General features: G+C 47.8%; 1 protein-coding gene across 9 annotated transcripts in view; it reads right to left on the minus strand.

Annotated features, from left to right (window-relative positions):
* Positions 1-24,429, minus strand: part of AKAP13 (A-kinase anchoring protein 13) — a 394,860-nt gene that overhangs the window by 182,289 nt on the left and 188,142 nt on the right. For 7 of the 9 annotated variants that reach the window (XM_039912298.1, XM_039912295.1, XM_039912293.1 and 4 more), the window contains exons 6-7: positions 9,554-9,752; positions 139-3,394 (exon numbers count right to left, since the gene is read on the minus strand). In XM_039912298.1, the coding sequence (XP_039768232.1) occupies positions 139-3,394; positions 9,554-9,752 (3,455 nt within the window). Of the gene's footprint in view, positions 1-138; positions 3,395-9,553; positions 9,753-21,117; positions 21,323-24,429 lie in introns of those variants that run through there. The other 2 variants (XM_029065588.2, XM_039912292.1) reach the window with 2 other exon arrangements.

The raw sequence follows: 24,429 nt of genomic DNA on the forward strand, positions 1-24,429 counted from the left end.
CCTTTTGAACGGCAAGCCCAAGCCGATGGATTTTGGTGGCCATTTCCCTCTCCCCACTTCAGCCTCCCCCACGGGCTGCTTCTAAGAGACCTTGGGCCTGATTAAGTTTTACATTCACCTACTGGTCATTTAGCTTACCTGCCAGAGGCTCGGGTCCCTGGATCCCGGGGCTATCCTTGCCCTCGTCCTCCTTCATGGTCAGATGTGCGCCCAAGCTCACGGCCGCGGCTCCGTTAAGAGCTTGATCTGTTCCCCGGGCCTCCCCAGACTGTGGAGAATTCACCATTTCCTCAGCGGCAGTGGAAGTCGTCTTGGGCTCGTCCGTCCCCGAGCCGGGTTCGGACAACACGGGGCTCCCGCGTTCCGGCACGGCAGATAGCAGGGCATCTGCAGTTTTAGCTCCCTCAATGACAGCTTCCACCAAGCGGCTTGCCACCGCCTCCAGCACGGCCCGTGCCGCCATCTCCCCCGGGGGCCCGGTCCCCTCAGCGGATGGGCTCGGGGGGAGCCGCGGGGGTTCCGGGAGGCTCCTCTTCCCCAGGGATGCCGCATCAACGATGGCTGGTGGCACGACCTCCTCAGCTTCTCTCACCCCCGGTGGACCTTCGCCTTTCCCGGCCCCGGGGTCTCCAGTGCAGTCGCCGTCACAGGGTGCCTCTTCGGCAATGGGCTGAAGCAGTGACCGAGGCGTCGTGGCTCCCCCGTCTGCCTCCTTGGCTGGACAGGCTTCTTCTGCCTCCCCCAGCCACTTCTCCTCACAAAAAACAGGCCCCGGGTCCGGAATCGCGACTTGTGTTAATCCAAGGGAGTCACCGTGGGAGGCCGTTCCAGGCTGCCCCGGATCGATGCCGATCTCCCGCTCTGCCAAGGCGTCCGGATGGGGGGCGGCCGCCGGGGCGCCATGCCCGTTCTCCCCTCCGAGGACCGATGGCGTCGCCTCCGTTCCTCCTTGGACATCTGCAGTTTCGCAACCACTCCCGGCCCAAGCTGGAGGCTCCCCTTCCGATCCGACGTCCCCTACTGTGGCCTCCATGGCAGGAGCCCTCTCATTGTCTGCGGCCTCGCGCCCGGCCACTGCCGGGCTGTTTTCTGCTCGGTGGGCTGCGACCAGTAGCCCGGACCCACCTACCTCCGAGCCCAGGTGCTTCTGCTTGTCGTCAGGCGTAGCTGATTCTGAGGCCACCTGGCCCTGGGTGGTTGAGCTCCCATCTGCCACTCCTGAAACTTTAGCGGCTACTTCCTTGTTTTGTTTAAGTTCTGCTGGAGGCAGGGCAGAGGGTGTGCCCGCAGACTCGGCGTGCAGAAGTGTTTTGCTTTCGGCACCAGAGGCCGAAGCAGGTTGGTGGCCGGGTCCTGCCGCCTCCTGCCTGGGAGGTGGCATCTCCCCCTCGGCGGGCAGGGGAGCCGGCCTGAGCGCGTCATCTTTCGTTATGGGACCGTCGACTTCTTTCACATCTCGACCTCCTCCCTGAGCCCAGATGCTCTCCGATGTCGCCGGCTCCTTCCCCGTCCCAGACGGAGCCCACTCGGTGGGCAAGCCGGTCTCCCCGTTCCTCACGGAAGGAGCGTCGGGTTCCAACCCAGCCAATGGCTGGTCGCGGGCAGCCTCCAGGCTGGGCGGAGGGCAGAGACCTCTCCCGTCCCCGGGGACACCTGCAGTGACGAGGTTGGCTGGGCCGGGCTCAGGCTGAGGAGGAGGAGGAGGAGGAAGACAGCCAGGCCGGTCTGTCGGGTGGCCTGGCTCGAGCCCTTTGTCGGGTTCCTCCGTCGGCTGGGCAGGACTGCCCTGGCTGCACCCCGTGCCCGCCGGTGAATCTCCGAAAAGGAGCGTGTTGGCTTGAGTCCCAGAGGAGCCAGGCGGCACTTCTCCTGGATCCTGAGGGGAGGGGTCCTCTGGCGCTTCTATCCCGCTGTGCACCAGCTCCTCCCCAGCTTCAGGGAGGGTGGGTTCGGGAGGCAAAGCTACCTGCTCTGAGCCTGCCGAAAGAGTGGCCTCTTCCACAGGGCCTTTGAGAGGAACTCCACTAGGGAGGCAGACAGCCCCTCCCTGGGGATCTCCGCCCGGATCTGGGGTTCCCCTGCGGGTCCCGGGGCCTAAGCTCCCCATCGGGGCCGGGGAAGTCTGGGAATTCTCCTGAGGGGCTGGGGAGTCATCAGGTCCCGAGGCCATGCTTCCACTGGGCTCCCCTGCCTTCTCTCCAGGATGGGGCGCCGTACCCTGCTGGCAGAAAGAAATCATCCCCAGGATGTCATCCTCAATTATGGAGAGGATGGTTGATGCCACTGACTGATCACTTTCTCCTCCTGCAGTCGGGGGGGCTATCTCCTGCTGGCTCAAGACCAACTTTCCCGGTACGGCCAGCTCCTGGGCAGTGGGTGAGTCACTCTCACCTTGGCTGACTGAAGGGGAGGCCCTCTGGAACCCAGTCGATGGCTCGCTCCTCACAGGAGCAGAGCCAGCCCCAGGACCCTGACCAACTGCCTCTTCTCCCTCCTCCTCATTCTGCTCTTTCTTCTCCTCCTCCTCCGTTCCCGAAAGATGACTCCCGGGGCCTCTTCCCCTCGAGGTTTCAGTTCCGGTTCCAGTTCCTCGAACGGCAGCTTCCTCCAGCTCTCGGTTGGCTGGATCCTCCTTGGGCATCTTGCTGCCCGGAGGACTTGGAGGAAGGGCCCCGTTTGGGGCACGGTGTGCCTCCAGGATTTCGGTTTCCATCTCCAGCCTGGGGTTTTCCCCTGTGCTGTCATCCGAGGCTCTAAGGACCTGGACTACACTCTCCTCTGACTCCCTCTCAGCCCCAGTGGCCGGAGGGCTGGAGGGGTCCTTCCCCTCCCCCTCGCCCTCCGGCTCAGGCACCGGAAGCGCAGGGGCTGTGAAGTCTGCCAAGATGGGAACAGAATTTGTGGGTTCCGTGGTGTTTTTCTCTTGGGCAGGAGGATCTCCCTGGCTCAAGCACCGCTGCGGCAAAGTGATAACTGGAGGCGAGATTCCCATTCCCTCATTTATAATTGCAAGGTGGGTGAGGTTCTCCTCACCAGGTGTCCCGGTGGGTGGCTTCTGTCCAGGGCCACCTTCGTCTGATCCTGGGCTGGATGCCCCCGGCTCTCCCCCAACGCTCTCCACGTCTGCGTCTTCAGGGGCGGTCGAGGATCCCTGCGGGTTTGGACCCACCGGGCTGGCCGAATCTTTGGACCCGGCGGTCTGCCCGATCTCACTCCCGGGGCAGGCCACATCTCCAGGTGGAGGAGAGGACTGTGGGATTTTTAGAAGGGAAGAGGTGCAGGGATGCCCGGGTTCGTCCTCTTTCGCCGTGTCGGGAGGGTCTTGTGCCACCATTGAGGATGAGGCCAGCTCGTCTGTTGGCTTGACAGCAGGTTCTGAACTCTGAACTGACTGCTGGGGAAAAAAGAAAGAGAGAGGATAAGGATGATGCAGGTTTCAAATGAATCCATGTGAGCCCTGCCTGGCATGCCCTCCCCCCCCCCCCCCCCCCCCCGCCTGCACACACTAGACAATACCACTGCACCCCAGGTCATCGGGGCTTTTCTGAGGTGGTTAGGCAACCTTCCCAGGCTCCTTTCTCTCGATACCTGATAGGCATATTGGGTTGGGGGGTGGGCATGGGAGAAGGGGGACCCATCCACTTACCAAGACTACTCCAGGCAATTGACTGCTGGGAGTAATATTTGAGCTCATGTGAAAGAGTCAAATTCAAATGCAGCCTGAAAAGACCTCAGATATTTGTGTTTCAACACCAGCCCCAGTGGATCCCCATGGACCCTAGAGAGGACCGGGAACTGCACTGTTCCATACAGGGGACACACAACTTTGCCTTCTTTCCTGTATACCAGCAAAAAGGCAATCCATGTCGATGGCCCAGGACGAGGTAGCCAAACCCCACTCGTTCGGCAGTCAAGCTCCCTGAGACTCCAAACTTGAATTCAAAGGTCTCTCCCCACCTCTACTCCAGAAAATGCAGACCTCCCTATTTGATGTCCAGAGGAGAGGCTGGACCTGAGTCTCTGAGCAGGCCCACTCACCCAATCCAAGGGTCCTGGGCCCTGAACCGGAGCTCATTTCTGGCGAGGGAGTCCTCTGCTCGAGAACGGATAGAAATGTATTTTCCAAGCGCTTAGCGCAGTGCTCTGCACACAATAAGAGCTCAGTAAATACGACTGAATAAATGAATGAATGAATCTTCTCTGTAAACGGCCCTCAAGCCAACCTTTTCCACTACCTTACTCTACCCTTGGCTTTGTCGAGTCCCATGGTGGGCCTGGGTAGTTTCAGGAAACTAGCTCAAAGTTTTGGCTTGCTAACTGGCTCTGGGCAGGTAATTTCAGCTTCTGGTGCCTCAATTGCCCTCATCAGTAAAGAGGAAAAACGTAATGGTTAACACCCATTCAACTAATACTGTGTGAGCTAAGACAAGTCATTTAACTCTCTGTGGCTCAGTTATCTCACCCGTAAAATGGGGATTAAGACTATGAGTCCCATGTGGGACATGAATTGCATCCAACCTGATTAGCTGATTAGCACCCTAGTGCTTAGTACAGGGCCTGGCACACAGTAAGCACTTAACAAATACCATAAAAACTGATAATAATAATTGTGGTATTTAACACTTACTTTGTACCAGGCAAAATACTACAGCTTGGGGAGGTAGATAGAGCACGGGCCTGGGAGTCCAAACGTCATGGGTTCTCACCCCGGCTCTGTCACTTGCCTGCTGTGTGACCTTGAGCAAGTCACCTCACTTCTCAGGGCCTCAGTTACCTCATCTGTAATGAGACTGTGAGCCTCACATGGGAAGGGACTGTGTCCAACCCAATTTGCTTGTATCCACCCCAGCGTTTGGTAGAATATTTGGCACAAGGTAAACGCTTAACAAATACCACAGTCTTAATCCCCATTTTACAGATGAGGTAACCGAGGCCCAGAGAAGTGGGGTGACTTTTCCAAGATCACACAGCACACAAGTGGCATAGCCAGGATTAGAACCCAGGTCCTTCTGACTCCCAGGCCTGTGCGCTTCCTCCTGTCTCCCAGTCACATTGAGGTTGTAGGAGCCTCACGGGTAGGGACTGCCCAGGGGGCACATGGTACAAACGTTTGACAATGAAGGCCCTGTGACAGTTGGAGTGGTAAACCAACCCTCCCCTCTGTGTCAACTATGCACTGGTCTGTGTACCCTTCTCTGTACCCTTTAAGCAATCTTGATACTAACTCACAGCACTGATGCACATTTCCTCTTACTCCACTATCTCCCCTAAGTGCAATTTATTTTAATATCGATCTCCCCCTGTGAGCTTTAAGCACCTCATGGGCAGAGATAACGTTTAGCAACTCTCCCGCCTGATTCTTTCCCACTTAGTACATTGAAAGCACTCAAGAAATATCAAGGATCGACTGTCTGATTGATAGTACTTTGTGAACAGGCACAGAAGGCTATTAGTATAAAGATCCTATCACCGGTTGCCTCAGAACTGGCTGGGGAACTCTGCTGCTGCCTTAGTAACTGTTGGGAGACTCCATGGCAGTGACTCGGACAGAGCGACGGCAGCTAAGGACCAGGGGAGAGACTGGCGCTGCACTGCCTAGTGGAAAGAGCACAGACCTGAGAGTCAGAGGAGGACCTCAGTTCTAATCGCGACTCTGCCCCTATTTGCCGAGTGACCTCGAGCAAACTCCTTAACTTTTCCGTGCCTCAGTTACCTACTTGTAAAATGGGAATTACATCCTACTCCCTCCTACTTGGACGGAAGCCCCGCGGGGGATGGGGACTTTTTCAACCTGATTAGCTTCTATCTCCACTAGCACTTGGAACAGTGTTTGACAAATTGCAAGCGCTTAACCAGTACCATAATTAATGGAATCAGCAGGGTGACCAGAAAATCTGGAACCACTGGTCTCCTAAAACATACTGGAAGACGCAGGGGACACTGGGCTTTTCTTTCCTCTTGCCCTTGCCCCATAGCTCCTTTTGCAACTGCAAATGAAATAATTTCGATTCACCCTGCCAGCTGCCCGGTTTCCGGGCAGCCCCCACGAACCAAAACAAAAGTGCCCCTTGTTCTGAAACCAGAACATCTTCTGAGAGGGAGGGAGAGAGGAAGCCATGCTTCCATGATGGAATGAAGTCACTGGGCTTAATGGATTGAAAGAAACTGCCTGCTTCATGGAAAACTGCTGGCTGTTTAGCTGACCCAGAGTGAACCCAAATGAAATAATTGTGAGGCTGTTTTCCAAATTCATATCATATCAACTACGAACCAAAGCAGGTCTAGAAAGAGCTGTAAACTTCAGTTTTTCAGATTTTAGAAGGAAAAAAGTATCCTACGTGATATGTAGTCTTTTCAGTAAGTCGATCCTATTTTAGTGCCACGACAACTTTTCTCAGGCAAGCATAAACAGATTGTAAAACCTTGTGTTTGTGGCCCTGGAGCTATACTCATAGCTGATGGAATCCTGAAATCACTGGCGTCGCTTGCTAAATATCCACGAAGAAGAGTCTTAAGAATCCTTTCTTTCGGGGGCGGAAAACAAAAAATCTGCTTTGCCTTCTGGAGCAGGTTGAACTCTCTCCGGTTTGTGAGATGTACTCTCCGATCCAAATATATTAGAAGCAGACACTGCCTATTGACTCCTGGCAGGAAGGAATCTCAGAGCCTGACATTTCACTCCCATCAACACTATGCAATTGAATGTTAGGAAATTTTGGTCCTCAGAATACTGTTAAGGTAAAGGACCACTAAGGAAATACAGGGCTGATGGAATCTTGGCTCTCTGGACGGGCAGATAAAATTCACAGTTCTGGCATGTGGGGCCATAAGACAGATAAATGAGGAAGGGCATCTGCTATTAACTGAAGAAAGGCATCTGCGATTACATCGGGGTCCATACAATCTGATTTGCTTGGGTGAGTCCCAGAAGTTTATAGTTTTGGCATATCCTGCCAGGGAATAAGATCACCAACCTGGAAATAACTTCTGCCTGTGTGTCCACTGCATTAGGCTGCAAGATCCCGGAGGGCAGTGGTCTCATGGGAGGAAGGGGCGGCCTCCTCTCCCACTTCCTTTTATACAGTTTGCTTCTTTCAGGCCAACCTACTCACTGTGTCTCATTCACATCTCTTTCACCGCCTACCTCTTGCTCACAGCCTGGAAATCCCTCCCACTTCACATCCTCATGGCCATTACAAAATCACAAAATAACTATGGTAATCATTCCTATTTAGACCGTTTCCCTCCTACTTAGACTGTGAGCCCCATGCGGGACAGGAACTGAATACGACAATTGACTTGTACCTATCCCAGCACTTAGAAGAAGGTTTGCCACCTAGTAAGAAATGAACAAATACCATTAAAAAATCATGGTATTTATTAAGCACTTTTTACATGCTAAACACTATACTAAGCACTGGGGCAGATCCAACACAGTCCCTGTCCCACATGGGACTCATAGTCTAAGTAGGAGGGATTACGAGGCCTTCCTTAATTCATTTCCCATCCCTTCCCTCCCTACTTCTCCCCTTCTTTTGCCATTTGTTAATTTCTCCATTATCTAAACACCTGTATTCTCACACACCTCTGTTGCATTTATGTACATAACTTTACATTCTACTGCTTCCTCCCAGCTGTAATTTATTTTTGAGTCTGCCTTCTCTGCTACACTGTGGTGTAGTGTAGTGCAATGAAGTGTAGAGTCCGGGTATGACTATGACTATCTATGACTCCACTGTGCTCTCCCAAGTGCTTAGTTCAGTGCTCTGCCTAGAGTAAACACTCAGTAAATATGATCAATTGATTTACTGAATGGATGACTGGGGGCAGGGGTAGGATGTGGTGAGAAGGGTTTTTGGTGGGGGTGGAGCAGAATTCTGGTACCTGTCTGTTAACCTTCAGCTGTCGTCATGTGGCCTAGGGGAAAGAACAGAGGATTGGGGTTCTAATACTGTCCCTGCCTCTTGCCCCGTATGAGGTTAACTTAACATCTCTGTGCCTCAATTGCTTCATCTGTAAAATGGGGAAAAATACCTGTTCTATCTCCCTCTTGAGATTGAGATGCCCCCAGGTGGGACAAGGACAGTTTCTAATCTCATGACCTTGTACCTGCTCCCTACCCCACTCCGATCCATACAACGTATTGCTGTACAAATCATCTTCCTGAAGCATCGGTTGGCTCACATGTCTCTCCCCCACAAAACTCTCCGCTGGCTTCCCACGTCTCTTCACAGCAAAATAAAAATTTTCACAATCGTCTTCAAGACTCTGCATCCCTTAGTTCCACCAAATCTTAAATGCTCCCTTTGCTTGCGATTCTCCAACTCACTGTCTCCATTCCTCCCAGGCCAACTTTCCAGTTGGACCACACTCATGACTCTCCCATTTCCATCCCCTCATTTATGCTGCTCCCCGAGCTTGGAACGCTCCCAGTCTCCACATCAGACAGCCCATAGCTCTCCCTACGTCCTAATTCCCCACCTCCTCCAACAATCTTTCCCCAATGAAATTCCCAGCATCTTCAGCCATATCACCCCTCCGACCAATTCTAACACTTTTTTTTGTCAATTGTTAAGTGTTTACTATGTGCCAGGCACTCTACTAAGTGCTGGGATAGATAACAAGATACCTGGTTGGGCACAGCCCATGTCTACCTGGGGTTCACAGTCTTAACCCCCATTTTGCAGATGAGAAGTAGTTCTTTCTACCAGACCACATTGCTTATGAGCTTATTTAAATCTTCGTCAGAACTAGTGTATCTATGACTGCTCAATGTACTTAGTCTGACCACTTGTGTTAAACTTTTTATGTCTAAATGTGGGCAGGGAATGTGTCACTTGATTATTCTGTACTTCCCAACCAACTAATACAGGACATTGCATCAAGCAGAAGCTCACCATGTCTACCAACTCTGTTACAGTGTACTTTCCCAAGTGCTTAGTACAGTGCTCTGCACACAGTAAGTGCTCAATAAATAGCATTGATTGATTGATGCACGAGAGACTGGACACTGTGGCAACACAATACTTCTGGCTTTGGGGAACATTTTCTTGTTGAAGAAAATTGGTTTATGAACACCTAAATTTGAATCCCACCTAAGCAGTTCTTGGATTTTCCCCACTAACATCAATTTGGCTGTTAATATATAATGGAAAAGCATGGCTCTTATGCAGTGCATGTCCAAGGTGCCGACAGGCATGATAAAACAAGGTCTGTGTCCTCATGAATCTTATAGATTAGTCCAAACACCATTTAAAGCCTCCATTTTATGGGGCAGAAATGGTTCTATAATTATCCTGGTGCTTAGTATACATCTTCCAGTTAGAGGACAAGTCACTTTACACAACAAGCACAGGGAGCAGAGATATTAATGGGGAGGTAAAAGGAGACTACGGTGTCTGGAAGGTGGTTTCACTGGAAATTCTCAGATCTGGGGGTGGGTAAAAATAAAGGAGACTAAGCTGACCCCAGTTCTCATGATCAGATTCATTCTTTTGGCTGCTAGTGGACCGTGAGACCCCAAAGATATGATTCAAGGTCTCTTCCTCCTCACCATAAGTTGATGTTGGATGTTCATAAGTTTGAAAATGTGTCCTGTCCGACTATCTCTGGGGAACAGAGATTCATCATCCGATTCCGACTCGGAGGTCAAGGTGTAGACGTCCAGCTCCCGGTGGTGCCTCACGGAGCAGTCTCCGTAGGGAATTTCGTAGGAAAGACTGCTCCAGGAGTCGGGTTCCTCTGCGTTCTCTCTGAAATAAAACCAAATCACAGGTTAACACACCATCCACAGGGCAGAGGCTTACCGACCTTCCCACAGTGCTCTGTTGGAAATCCTGGATCTCATTAGCATGGCCAACCGTGCTTCCTGATATTTTCTTTTTTCATCTCAGCCACACAAACTCAAAATGGCAAGGCACGGCAAAAACATTAAATGCAAAATATAAGCTGTTTCCCCTGCTAGGCTACTACTATTGGGTCAAGCAGGAGAAGCCTGGGTTCGGGATGAGATTAAATGGACTGCTATCGGGGAATGAAGAAATGCCACACTGATGCCCTACTGACACGTTTTTTTTTTTTTTAAGTGGTGTTTATTGAGCTTATTCTATGTACCTGGCACTGTTCTAAGTGCTGGGATAGATACAAAGTTAATCAGTCCCTGACCCACATGGGGCTAACAGTCTAAATAGGAAGGAATACGATTTAATTCCCCATTTTACAGATGGGGTATCTGAGGCACAGAGAAGTTAAATGACTTGTCCAAGGTCACACAGCAGGCACGTGGTAGAGTTGGGATTAGAACCCAGGTCCTCTGACTCCCACGCCTATTCTCTTTCCACTAGGTCAGGCTGCTTCCCAAGTAACATGGCAGAGGCCTCCTCCTCTTAAAACTTTGGCTGCTCCAATTGATTGGGGCCTCTCTGGAAGAAGACCCCTGTCCAAGATGGGGTCATGGATAATAATAATAATGATTATGGTATTTGTTAAGCACTTACTCTGTGCCAGGCCCTGTACTAAGCACAGGGGTGGATACAAGAAAATCGGGTTGGACACAGTCCCGTATGGGGCTCATAGTCTCAATCCCCATTTTACAGATAAGGGAACTGAGGCACAGAGAACTGAAGTGATCTGACCAAAAACGCATAAGACAACTGGAAGAGCCGGGATTAGAACCCATGACTGTCTGACTCACAGCCTGTGCTCTATCCTTTATGCCATGCTGCTTCTTAAAACAACAGTCCTGAAGGAAAAACTGTAAATGTACTCAGGCAAATAATCTCTAATTGAGCACTGAAATAATGACTTGCCCATTTGTCTGTGCTGGAAAAGAAAGTGGGCTGACCTGAGCCCCATGTGGGGCAGGGACCACTTCCTATCTTACTGCAATGTACCTGTCCCAGTGCTTAGTACAGTGCTTAGTACAGTGCTTTCCCCATAGTAAGTGCTTCACAAATACCACAACTATTATCAGTATTACCTCAATCAATCCATGGCTTGAACACTTACTGTGTGCAGGGCACTGTACTAAGCGCTTGGGAGGATACAATACAACCAAGTTGATAGCACATTCTCTGCCCACAGTGAGCTTACAGTCTAGGGATGAGACATTAATATTAATAACTTATAGTACATATAATAATAATGTTGGTATTTGATTGAGTTCTTTAAAGATTATGGTAAAGAGTTTCCATTCAACATAGAGGTGGACGGGCAACAGTGGAGGCTCTCGAGGATTGGGGAAACATTGCCTGGACATTTTGAGAAAAATGATCTTGACAGCAGAGTGAATTATGGACTAGAGTGGGGAGACACAGGAAGCAGGGAGGTCAGGAAGATGCAGTAGTCAAGGCGGGATAAGAAAAGTGCTTGGATCAGGGTGGTAGCAATTTGGATAGAGAGGAAAGAAGGCAGAAAAGGTGTGAAGGCAGAACTGATAGGATATGGTGATGCTTAAAATGTATGTTGAATGAGTGAAATGAGTCAAGGACAACACCAAGACTTGTGAGATAGGAAGGATAGGCGTATTGTCACTGCGGGCAGGGAAAGACAGGAAGGACAATGTTTGGGTGGGAATATAAAATCTGTTTTGGACACGTTTAGTTTGAGCTGTCAGTGGGACATTCAGGTAGGGATATCCTGAAGGCTAGAGAAAATGAGACTGCAGAAAAGGGGAGAGGTCAGGGCTGGAGATGTAGATTCAAGAAACATCCATGTAGAGAAGGTAGATGAAGTTATGGGAGTGAATGAGGTCTCCCAGGGAGTAGGTGTAGATGGAGAATGGAATAGGACCTAGAACTGAGCCTTGAGATACTCCCACCATCACAGGATGGGAGGCAGAGGAGGAGCCCACAAAAGACTGTGAGAAGGAGAAGTCAGAAAGATACGAGTTGAACCAAGAAAGGACATTGTCAATGAAGCAAAGGTTGGATAAAGTTTTAAGCGCTCACTACGCGTCAAGCATTACTCAAGCATGTTTAAAAGCAGAGAGGAAAAAGCCAAAGGAAAGTGAAAGTTTAAGATCACAGTCAAGAAAGGAAGAAGGGAGGGGCCAAGAGTTTTAATTAATCATAAGGAAGGAGGTCAGAAGAGCAGGTGGAGGGGTGTAGATTTTGAGAGAGGACAGGAGATCTCTCCTTGAGATAATGCTGGGAAGTGTGGGAGTTGAAAAGGGTGGGGGAGAATGGGGAGACTGGAATGAAGCACGGGAGATGTCACAGAGTCACACCTGATGGTTTCAATTTTATTTATAAAATATGTGGCCAGGTCAATAGGGGAAAGATACGGCGGGGGTGAGGGGACAGGAAGTTTGAGGAGGGAGTGAAATTTCTGGTGGGGAAAATTATGAGAATCGAATAGGAGGGAGATGGCCACATCTTGAGGGCTCAGAAACTACCCAGCTTTGTTCCCAGGGAGAAGTGAAAAAAGTCAACCCTGAGAAGTGGATAATCCTCTCTGTAATTAGCAAATACAGAAGCAAGATAAGACATCAAACAAAAACAAATCAGGTAAGTGAAAGTCAGGGCCCATAGGCAGAGCAATGAGGTGTGCTAATTTGCCTTCACCTACTCTAAGTTCTCCCCAAGAAGGATGCAGGTTGCAAAAAGCAGGGCTTAAATTGGTGAATTTCAGAGGTTGGGTTTCTTTACTAAAATAAACTTGCAGAGGGTTGATCCCTTGGGAACCAACTCTATCCCACTCCTGCTCTCTTACCTCCATCCCAAATCACCCATCTCCAGCAATGCACTCTCAGTCAGCTCGTTCCCATTCCCCTTTCCTGAGGGGAGGAATCATGTCTACTAATTCTGCTGGACGCTTCCAAGCTCCTAACACAGTGCTTCACACACAGCTGCTCATTAAATACTTCTGATAGTTTTTTTCTTAATGGCATTTGTGAAGTGCTTACTACGTGCCAGGCACTGTGCTGATACAAGATATTGGGTTGGACACAGTCCCTGTACCCCAAGGGGCTCACAGTCTTAATCCCCATTAAACAGATGAGGTAGCAGAGAAGTGAAATAATTTGCCCAAGGACACACAGCAGACAAGTGGAGGAGCCAGGATTAGAACCCAGGTCCTCTGATTCCCAGGGTGATGCTTTTTCTACCAGGCCAAGCTGCCACCTATGGAGCCAGACTTTGCACTTCTCAGTCATCTTGCATTAGATTACCTAGCGATCAATCTGTCAGTTGCATTATCAAATTCCTGCACCACAGCACTTCTCCTAGGCTCTTGGGAAAGTAGATTGGAGGAAAATAACCAGATCCCTATTTTCAAGCTGTTTAGGATCCAAGACATCTCTTGGATGGGCTGGCCTTTGCTGCCTTTTATCAATCATTTATAGATATTTATCGAGCACTTACTGTAAGCAGAGTATTTAGGAGGGGTTTGGGAAAGTACAATACAACAGAGTTGGCACAAGCAACCCTTACCCACGAAGACACACACACACACACACACACACACACACATATTCTTTTCATTGCCACTCTGGCCCAAAAATGTCTCTGAAGAGCGTCCAGTGACAGCGGGCTGAAGGGGACGGAATGTATAAGGTGGTGTTTTCATTCCCCTAATCATCCCTAATCACCTAGATGAGGGAGAGGGTGAGGCCACTCATATGGGGCTACAGTGTAAGTCAAACCTACATTTTCTCATTTAGAGTCTCCAGCAAGAGGACAAGAGAGTCATCCCAGTGGACTCTGCCTAAAGCCTTCTGAGTCTCACACACTTCACCAGATTCTAACTAATATCCACTGGACTATATGCTCTTTGTGGGCAGGAATTGTGTCTACCAATGCTTTTGTATTGTACCCTCCCAAAAGCTTGATGTTCTGCACATATAAGCACTCAATAAATACCACCAATTGGAAGATTGCCCTAATAGCTTATTCTGGCTCCCCTGAATTATTTAACAGTTCTGTTGTAGGTTTACACATTTGAAAACAAACATAATCATACAAACCCACAAACCTAGACACATGAGTCTAGGAATGAAGGCTTTGTTTTTTCCCCCAGGTGCTTAGATTTGCATGGGTTTCACACTGCAGAGAACAAAGAATCAATCCTTTTAAGCTTGCAGCTTTAACAAACTCCCCAGGGGACCTTTTCATACTTCACAGACCACACAGGACATAGAACAGTGCACACCTGATGGCAGCCTGGGGTGGAGGGGCCAAAAAGAGACCAGACTCATCCAGCCTTCTACGAATCTGAAAATTGCTTGGCTGGGGAGAAATATAAATATAAACACTGCCTAAAGTCCTAACGAGTTTCAAAGTCTTCCTTCAGCAGTTGGATTACACGACAAAGTGATGTCCAAAGATGATTAGGTCACTTTCCAGGTTCTGGAGGTCAAACATGCTTTGTCCCACATCGACCCGACAAGCATCTAGAAATTTCCCGGTTACAGAGCGGAAAATCTGGCTGGCGATTTGAAGTCCCCACCACCACCCGGGTGAATCACTGAGACCCACTTCAGAGCCCACAGAGATGTCCTGTAACCCTCCACCCTGAATTTCCTTCCTCAATTTGAAATTAGCTCTACAGAGTATTACCCTTGGGGCAACAGCTCTGCAGGGAAAATTCCAATAGAATTAACACTACATTCAGAATCCAGTTCCCAGCCCTTCCTTGCTTGGAGGTGTCCTTGCAGTGTTTAAACTACCCCTATAATAATAATAGTAATAATGTTGGTATTTGTTAAGCGCTTACTAGGTGCAAAGCACTGTTCTAAGTGCTGTGGGGAACAAGGTAATCAGGTTGTCCCTCATGGTGCTCACAGGCTTCATCCCCATTTTACAGATGAGGTAACTGAGACCCAGAGAAGTTCCCAGCGTCACACAGCTACGATTCACTCTCTCATGACCCCATCTACTACGCTGTTGCCTCTGAGAGCTGAAAATTATTTTAAGATCATTATTGTTATGGTGCTTATTAAGTGCTTACTGTGTGTCAAGCACTTGTTCTAAGTGACGGGGTAGATACAAATGATCAGGTCAGACCCAATCCCTGTCCCACATGGGACTCAGAGTCTAAGAAGAAGGGAGAACAAGTATTTAAATCCCCATTTTACAGGCGAGAAAACCAAGGCCCAGAGAAGTTACATGACTTGCCCAAGGTCGCACAGCAGACAAGTGGCAGAGTTGGGATTAGAACCCTCTGACTCCCGATTCAGGCTCTTTCCGTTAGGCCGTGCTGCTTCCACGTCTGATTTCTCCATTAGTTTGTAAGCTCCTGGTCGGCAGGAATCACGTCTACTAACTCTATTGTCCACTGACAGATGCTTAGTACAGTGTATTGCACACAGGAAGCACTCAGGGATGGACTGAGTCAATCAACCTTCTTGGGGTTCCAAAAGAAACGCTGCCCCGCTACCCTGAGGACTGCAGGTCGGTTTGGGGGCAGTCTAAGGAGGCTGCTGGTAATTCCAGGATCCCCTAAAGGTTGTGATGGACCACTGAGGGGGAAAAGTGGAACCGGGCCAGGGTTCTGGTTGTTTCTTCAGAGGACGCTGTTGAGGGAGGGGTGCTAATCGAGCCTGCAAATGTTAGGACACCCTCTGGGATCCTTTACAAGCCAGGACAGATTCTAGGGCTAATGGGTTCGTCCCACATTGGGCCCATCACTGTCTCTTGACATCTCCCCTGACCAAGAATGGGGAATAATAGTGTTATTTATATTTGTTAAGCGCTTACCGTGTGCCATTATACTAAGCGCCGGTTGTCGATATACAAGCGAATCGGGCTGGACACAGTCCCTGTCCCACTTGGGGCTCACAATCTCCACCCCCATTAAACAGACGAGATGACTGAGGCACAAACAAGTGAAGTGGCTTGCGCAAGGACAAACAGCAGACAAGTGGCAGAGCTGGGATTAGAACCCACAACCTTCCGACTCCCAGGAACAGGCTCTACCCACTACAGCAATGCAATCCAACTCCTGACTCAGTTATAAGTATCGGCACATTATCCACAGCAGAAAAAAGTAGCAAATTACAGAAACCATGCATTTTAATAACAACAATGATGGTATTTGTTCAGTGCTTCCTATGTGCCAGGCACTGTACTAAGCACTGGGGTGGATACAAGCTAATCAAGTTGGACACAATCTCTGTCCTCTGGGGGGCTCACAGTCTCTATCCCCATTTTACAGATGAGGCAACCGAGGCACAGAGAAATGACGTGACTTGCTCAAAGTCACACAACAAACAAGTGGCAGAGCCGAAATTAGAACCCATGCCTAACACTTTCTCTAAAATAATAGACCTACTCAGAATCTTCTGCTACGCAAGAGCAGGAGCGAAACTCTAGCTAGATTCAGAACAAGTCTCTTGTCATCAATCAAACATTCAGAAACGAAGTTTTTATTTTATTTTTAATGGTATTTTTTTAAGTGCTTACTCTATGCCAGGCATTGAACTAGGTGCCGGGGTAGATATAAGTCCGCCAGGTTGGACACAGTCCATGTCCCACAAGGGGCTCACGATCTTAATCCCCATTTTACAGATCAGGTAACTGAGGCACAGAGAAAGCAGACTTGCTCAAGGTCATACAGCAGACAAGTGGAGGAGCTGGGATTAAGACCCATGTCCTCTGACTCCCAAGACCCTGTTCTATCCACTAGGGCAGGCTGCTTTTCAATTCGGAAGCATACACGAGGAAAGGGCTCAAGAAGGGAAGGGATGGAGATAGGAATGGGGACTCTAAAATGCTAGTCCCACCCCCTGCCATGGTGGGGATTTTGTTTCCAAGCCAACACAGTCGGTAAATGGGTGATGGGAAATTTGAGATAATGCCCCCTAATCAACAGGAGACTATGAGATGAGGGGGAACTTTCTGGAGAACTAATCCTGGGTCAGGGAAACTGGTTTTATGAGGAATTATTGCATCTTCTATGTTGTTTTTGTCATCTGGGGGCTACAGGCAGTGTGGTCAGTGGAAGGGGCATGGACCTGGGAGTCGGGGGTGGGGCACCTAAATTCTAATCCTGGCTCTGCCGCTTGCCTGTGACCTTGGGTGAGGCATTTACAAATAAAAATAAATGTTGGTATTTGTTAAGCGCTTACTATGTGCCGAGCACTGTTCTAAGCACTGGGGTAGACACAGGGGAATCAGGTTGTCCCACGTGGGGCTCACAGTCTTAATCCCCATTTTACAGATGAGGTAACTAAGGCACCGAGAAGTTAAGTGACTTGCCCAAAGTCACACAGCTGACAAGTGGCCGAACCGGGATTCGAACCCACGGCCTCTGACTCCAAAGCCCATGCTCTTTCCACTGAGCCACGCTGCTTTAACTTCTCTATGCCTCAATTTCCTCATCTCTAAAATGGGGGTGAAATACCTTAGACTATGAGCCTCATATGGGATAGAGACTCTGCCCAATTTCATTATCTTGTATGCAGCCCTACTCACTGTGCTTGGCACACAGTAAGTGCTTAACAAATAACACAGTTATAATTATTATCAGTATTTTCCTGTGCCCGTTCTTCCGTTCCATATCATACTGTAAATCCAATCCACCTTCTACTTCCTTTAAAGAGAGCATCTAATACCATTCTCTTTCTACCCTGGACATGCGATATATGCTGTTGACCATCTGAGGATGTGTTACGTGAAATGTCATTTGAAAATGAAAGCTTGGCCACCACGGCTTGAAATAAAACACCCAGCTCTTTAAAAGCAACTCTGAAACCTGGTAAGGATCAGTAAGCAGCAGGATAAAAACCATTCTCCAGCAACTGAAAGCCTTGAGAAACAAACACGCTCACAAGGACAATCCCAAACTGGTCCACGGGGAAAGACAACAGGATATAAAAAGTCACCAAGTTGTGTTCCTGGAGTTTTCTAGTGCAACTAAAAACAAGAGTCCAGCTCAGGATGACTTACCATAGCTTTCCCTAAAAACACAGAAGGTTAGTCATGAGCAGAAAGAGAAAGGAGTGAGATAATTTCCTCGGCCCTTACTGCTGATAACCATTCTGAGGGACTGGCCCAACGGATAGAAGAAACCAAGGGCGAGTCCCAAAGGGTTCATTTGAGGAAAAGTTCTTCACTGTCTCGAATTCGAGTCGGCTGAGCTGCTGAAATGATGTGCCCAAAGAAGAGGCTCCTTATCCAAGATGCCGGCACCCTGATCCGGGCTCGACGATCGCTGTGGGAGAAATCAGAGCCCAGTAAGGCCAGCCTCTTGGGGAAAGAAAGCAAAGAAGGGCGGGCCTGGGGGGACACGTGATGAACGAGATGAAAAGAGGCTTTGTTCCAGCCTCTTGGAATTCTCGAGTCAGCCAGGTTTAAGGTAGACAGAGACACGGTGCGATTTCTAAGACATCGCCAATCAGGAAAGCACATGGCATCAAGAATGATCAAGCAGCGTGGCCCATTGGAAAGAGCCTGGATTGGGGAGTCAGAGGACCTGGGTTCGAATCCCATTTGCCTACTGTTTGACCTTGGGCAAGTCACTAAAATTCTTGACACCTGTTTCTTCATCCCTAAAATGGGGATTGAATTCCTGTTGACCCTTCTACTTAGTGAGCCTCGTGTGAGACGGAAATTGTGTCCAACCTGATTATTTTGTACCTACCCCAGCACTTAGTAGCGTACTTGGTACATCGTAAATACTGAACAAATCCCACGACTAGCGTTATTAACTGACTCGGCTACTCACCGGCTGCTTCTCTTTAGTAGTACTAAGGGCACTACTGAGTGCACGAGAAAGTACAATGGAGCACAAGGCCTGTCTATTTTCCACAAGCAGCTGTCACTTAAAAGCAATTTGATTCCTTAGCAGAGGTCGAGGAAAGCACGTGGATCTCAGGGAAAACATCATACTGCACCTCCAAGCTAGATGGACCACAGGACTGGCCCAAGACTAGGCTAGATGGAGAAGCAGTGTGGCCCAGTGGAAGGAGAGTAGGCCTTGAAGTCAAAGGACCTCTATTCTCTTACTGGCTCACTAGTCTGCTGTGTGATCTTGACCAAGTCACTTAGCTTCTCTAGGCTTCGGTGCCTCTTCTGTAAAGTGGGGATGAAATACCTGTCCTCCCTCCCCTCTTAAATTGTAACTGTAAATGATCAGGGACTGTGTCTGGCCTGAAAACCTTTTATCTATCACAGTGCTTAGTATGGACTTTGGCACTTACTAAGACCTTAACAAATATCACAGTTATTACTGAGTATTAATTGGGTCAGGTTTAATATTCATGTCCAATACACACAGTTGGATCATATACTACCTGACTAACGATACCCCAAACGGAAGTCCAATTTCCCACAAAGAAAGAACACGGGACCTACCTCTAGTTGTTAAAATTTAATATTGTGTTATAGAAGAGAAGCAACATGGCCTAGTGGATAGAGCACAGGCCTGGGAGTCAGAAGGACCTGGGTTCTAATCCTGGCTTTGCCACTTGGCTGTTTGTGTGATATTGGGCAAGTCACTTCACTTCTCTGTGTCTCAGTTACTTCATCTGTAAAATGGGGATTAAGACTGTGAGACCCAGGTGGGACAGGGGCTGTATCCAAGCCAATCACCTTGTACCTACCAAAGCGCTTAGTACAGTTTCTGGCACACAGTAAGCACTTAATACCACAAATATTACTATTACCATTATTATTATTATAATTCACTGAACTGTACTTATAATTCGCTGAACTGTATTCAGATGTGACTGTAAGGTCCAAGTGACATTGAGCTTATCTCCTTCTATAAAATCTATGACTTTATGAAGGTAGGATGCTATCTTCTGTACTAATTAAAGCAACCCCATTGCTTTCAAAAGAACTGATACTTATGCTTTAGCACTTGATGCCCTCACATCAAAACTCCTGACGCAAAACATCTATACTCACTATCAACAAACTTACCTGAATATGCATGATTTCTGACTGAGAGAATATCCCAAGACTTCTTAATCATTTTTATGTGATATGCAATGTCTACCTAAGGTTCCCCCTGTCATTTGATTGGATCAGTGCCCTGTCCATCAGTGGGAGCTAAGAATCAATCCTTTATAAAGTTCAAGGGTGCTTGTTGCAAACAGGAAAATTCAACTACAGCTGTTAAATTTTAATAGACTGTGAGCTCCCCTTCCTCCCTGTAAAGAGATGGAGTCCACGTCTAATCCCCACCTATATCACATTTTTTTTAAAATGGTATTTGTTTTGAACTCATTCAGTGCCAGACACTGCACTAAGTGCTGAGGTACATACAAGATAATCAGGTTGAACACAGTCCGTGTCCCACATGGGCCTCAAAGTCTTAATTCCCATTTTACAGATGAGGTAACTGAGACAAAGAAGTTAAGTGACTTGCCCAAGGTCATACAGCAGACCGATGGCAGAGTTTGGATTAAAACACAGGTGCTCTGCCTCCCAGGCCAGTGCTTTTTCAACTAGGCCACACCGCTTCCCTACTGTGACGGGAATAGCTATCTAATGCTTCCCCTGTCATTTCATTGGATTAATGACCTGTGAATCAGTCGGAGCTGAGAAGCAATCGTTTATAAAGTTCAAGGGTGCATGTTTGAAAACAGGAAAATTCAACTACGGCTGCATCAAATTTTTAGAGGTTTGTGAGCTCTCCTTCCTCACAAACTAGTACCATTACTATTACCACTTGTAGTAATGGTATTTAGCAGTAGTACTAATAGCTTTTATTACAGAAGCCACAGAATCAAGTGTTTTTTCCAGTGTGAAAAAGCGCCTTTGTCTAGGCATAATGCCCTTCTCGAGTTCACAACACGCATACAACTTTTCGGAGTCTAACATCACCTCCAGAGCTCAGCGAGGTTAGACGGTTACACTAAAATGAGCTCCGTCACATAGGAGATATTTCCTGTTTTCAAAGGAGAAAAGAAAACGGTGGCCAAAGTTACACTTTCTTTGCCTTGCCCAAAATAAGCCGCAAAACCTTGCGAAGTATCGCTGGCGATAATATAACTGGATCCCTGATAAAAGTCGGTGAAAATAAATGCCTCCAGGGTCCCAGGGGCAGGAAGTATGTGATGGCTCACCATAAAGACGGAGGAGAGAGAGAAAGAGAAAGAGAGTGAGAGAGAAAGAGGGAGAGAAAGAGGAACCAATGAAGAACAAGAGTGGTTTCTGGGAAAAAGATACTCACACTCGGCTTCCAAAGCACCAAGAGTACCGCAATCCCATCGTACCCTTGGCTGCGGAACGAAAGGGTTTTTTTCAAGGGGGCAAAAAAACAAAACCAAAAAAAATAACCAACCAAAGTCCTCAAAAGAGTACCCTTTAACTAAGCAACTATTTCCAGCTCACACAATGTCGTCACTTAGTTCCTCATTCGGTAGCCTGTTGCCATGGTTGTTGTTGCTTTGAAGACTACGCTTCGAGAGGCCAAACCTCAACGAGTTTTGCAAAAAAAAAAAAAAAACCACAGCAGCGCTTCCTGAGCCCCTGAAGAAGAGGGCCTCCCAACTAGGCCACTAGCCTGCTAAGGGAGGATGTCAAGAAGGAGCAGGTCTAACTGTAAATTTAAAAAGGTGTAGAGAGAGGCAGAGGAGGAGAACCCTGCAACTGATTTCTCCCTCTCCCGAACCTTAAAATTTCCACTTTGGAACCTGTTGGACTGGCCAGAGACTTCTCCATCATCTTGGCTGCTGTTCTATTACAGTGGTACTTGAAAAACTACACGCCAAGGAGCATGTGACATCACACACATGACATCAGAAGGTGGTAAAATGTGATGACAATTTTTTTTTTGCAAAGCTCGTTCAGCCGGGAGCAGCTTGAAACAAAAGGCTCTCTCAATACTACTAATTTACTGGGCAAAATAGATCATGCCATGGGGATTTTTCTAAAGGCTGCCCTGGGGACAGTTAGGTTTACACTGAAGAGACTCAGCTGTGGCAGAATGTTCACAATCAGTATGCAGTCCAAAGATGACTCAAGTGATCTTAACTCAAACTAAGACAGGATCAGTCAATCGCTGGTATCCACTGAGGACCAAGCACTTTGGGCAGAGCACTGTATTAACCGCTTGGGAGGGTACCAATTGGTAGACGTGATTCCTGCACACAAGGAGTTTACTAGACTGTAAACAGTCTAGTAGGGGAGACAGACAATAAAATACATTTCATACTATAAATATAATTGTAATAATAATGTTGGTGTTTGTTAAGTGCTTACTATGTGCAGAGCACTGTTCTAAGAGCTGGGGTAGATACAGGGTAATCAGGTTGTCCTACGTGAGGCTCACACTTAATCCCCATTTTACAGATGAGGTAACTGAGGCACAGAGAAGTTAAGTGACTTGCCCACAGTCACACAGCTGACAAGTGGCAGAGCGGGGATTCGAACCCATGACCTCTGACTCCCAAGCCCAGGGATTTTCCACTGAGCCACGTTGCTTCTCATATTCTCATATATTATAATAGTGTGCATGTAATAAATATATATATATTATTTGTTAAGCACTTTACTATGTTCCTATCTATAAAATAGTATTTGTTAAGCACTTAATATGTGCTTATATGCAAATTAGAATTTGTTAAGCACTCATTACTAAGCGCTATAAGAGATACAAGATAATCAGGTTGGATTTAGTACATGTCCTACATGGGACTCGCAGTTTTAATCTCCATTTTTCAGATGAGGTAACTGAGGCACAGAGAAGTGAAATGACTTGCCCCAGGTCAGACAGCAAACAAGTGGCAGAGCTGGGATTAGAACTGGGATTCTTCTGACTCCTAGATTCATGCTCTATTATTATTATTGTTATTAGGATTAATATGGTGTTTGTTATTCATTTACTACGTGCAAGGCACTGTACTAAGCGAAGCTAATCAGGTTGGATGGAGTCCCTGCCCCACATGGGGCTCACAGTCTCAATCCCCATTTTACAGATGAGGTAACTGAGGCACAGAGAAGTTAAGTGACTTGCCGAAGGTCACACAGCAGACAAGTGGCAGAGCTGAGATTAGAATCCAGGTCCTTCTGACTTCCACGTCTGTGCTCTATCCACTAAGCCACGCTGCTTCCTTAGGCCATGCTGCAGTGGGACTGAAGTTGGGGTGAATATGCAGTGTTTTAAGGGTTTAAGCTCCAGGTGCACAGGTGACGCAGAAGGGAGAGGGAGTAGGGGGAATGAGGGCTTAGTCAGGCACAAAGTAGAGGATAATGATATGTACATAAGTGCTGTGGAGCTGAGGTAAGTACAAAAGTGTTTAAGGGGCACACAGCCAGGTACCTGAGCAATGCAGAGGGGAGGGCTGGAAGGGGAGAGCACAATACAAAAGAGTAGGTAGCCAATTCCTGCCCTCTAGGAGCCTCCTGTTTATAAAACCCCAGCCAGCACTTTCAATTTAAAACAGGGTTTGTGCCAAACAAATTCACCTGGCACCATCTTTGCCCGGGATACACCACCACTATAAAGTGATGAAGACGGAGACGTCAGTCTCACCCTGTTAAATTCTCCTTCTGTTTGACTTAGATGCCCAACTCCTTTCCACAGGGATAAACCCAAACAGATTATACTGGACTCTCCCAAGCACTTATTACAGTGCTCTGCACACAGTAAGGGCTCAATAAATACTATTGATTGATCTTTTTTAAATGCCCGTTTAGATGGTCAGTTCATTAGAGACTTCCACCACAAAGAAAAATTGAAAATAAAGCCGGAGTCAGTAGATAATAGTTAGAATCTGTTTCTCTAGCTATTGTTGAAGAATTGCATTTTCACATATTCCCAGTCAACCCCCCTTTTTTTCCTCCTCTTTGAACCCGCTGTGAAGTCAAAGCCCTATGTTTTCCACATCATTTCACGTTGCCATAGGGATCTGAACGTCACAGATTAAGCCATGTCACTTCACAGCTCCATGAAAAGAACCTTCATTTGCAGCCTGGATGTTCCGTAGCAACCGAATATGTACACAGGCAGGAGGTGAGGCAAGAAGTGGAAAAGGAAACGTGGGGCATTGGAAGTATTGTTTGATTCCCTGGCTCTCCATCTTTCTCTTTTCTTTATTTAACACCAGTGAAGTTACTCCTCAAAATCTGAAGTCGCTCAAAAGTCTCCCTCACACTGGCATTTTGTCATTTTACAGGGGATCGCCGTCATTAGCTGGGGCCGAAAAGACATCAAACCCCAACATCATTCTGCCTAAGTTTTGGGATTGAGAGTATGGTTATGCCAGGGAGCAGCATGGCTTAGTAGAAAGAGCCCGGGCCCGGGAGCCAGAGAACCTGGGTTCTAATTCTGGCTCTGCTGCCTGCATGCTGTGTGACCTTGGACAAGTCACTTAACTTCTCCGTGACTCAGTTTTCTCCCCCCTACTTAGATGTTGCCACACAAGAAATAAGTATCCAAAACTGTAAAGATGCTCTTTTTATTACGACATGGAATGTACAAAGTATGAACCAGAGAAAGTTGTAAATAGTCAAGAATGAAATGGACTGATTCTCTGGAGAC

The sequence above is a fragment of the Ornithorhynchus anatinus genome, chromosome 5 (genome assembly GCF_004115215.2).
Source record: "Ornithorhynchus anatinus isolate Pmale09 chromosome 5, mOrnAna1.pri.v4, whole genome shotgun sequence".
Classification (NCBI taxonomy): Eukaryota; Metazoa; Chordata; class Mammalia; order Monotremata; family Ornithorhynchidae; genus Ornithorhynchus; species Ornithorhynchus anatinus.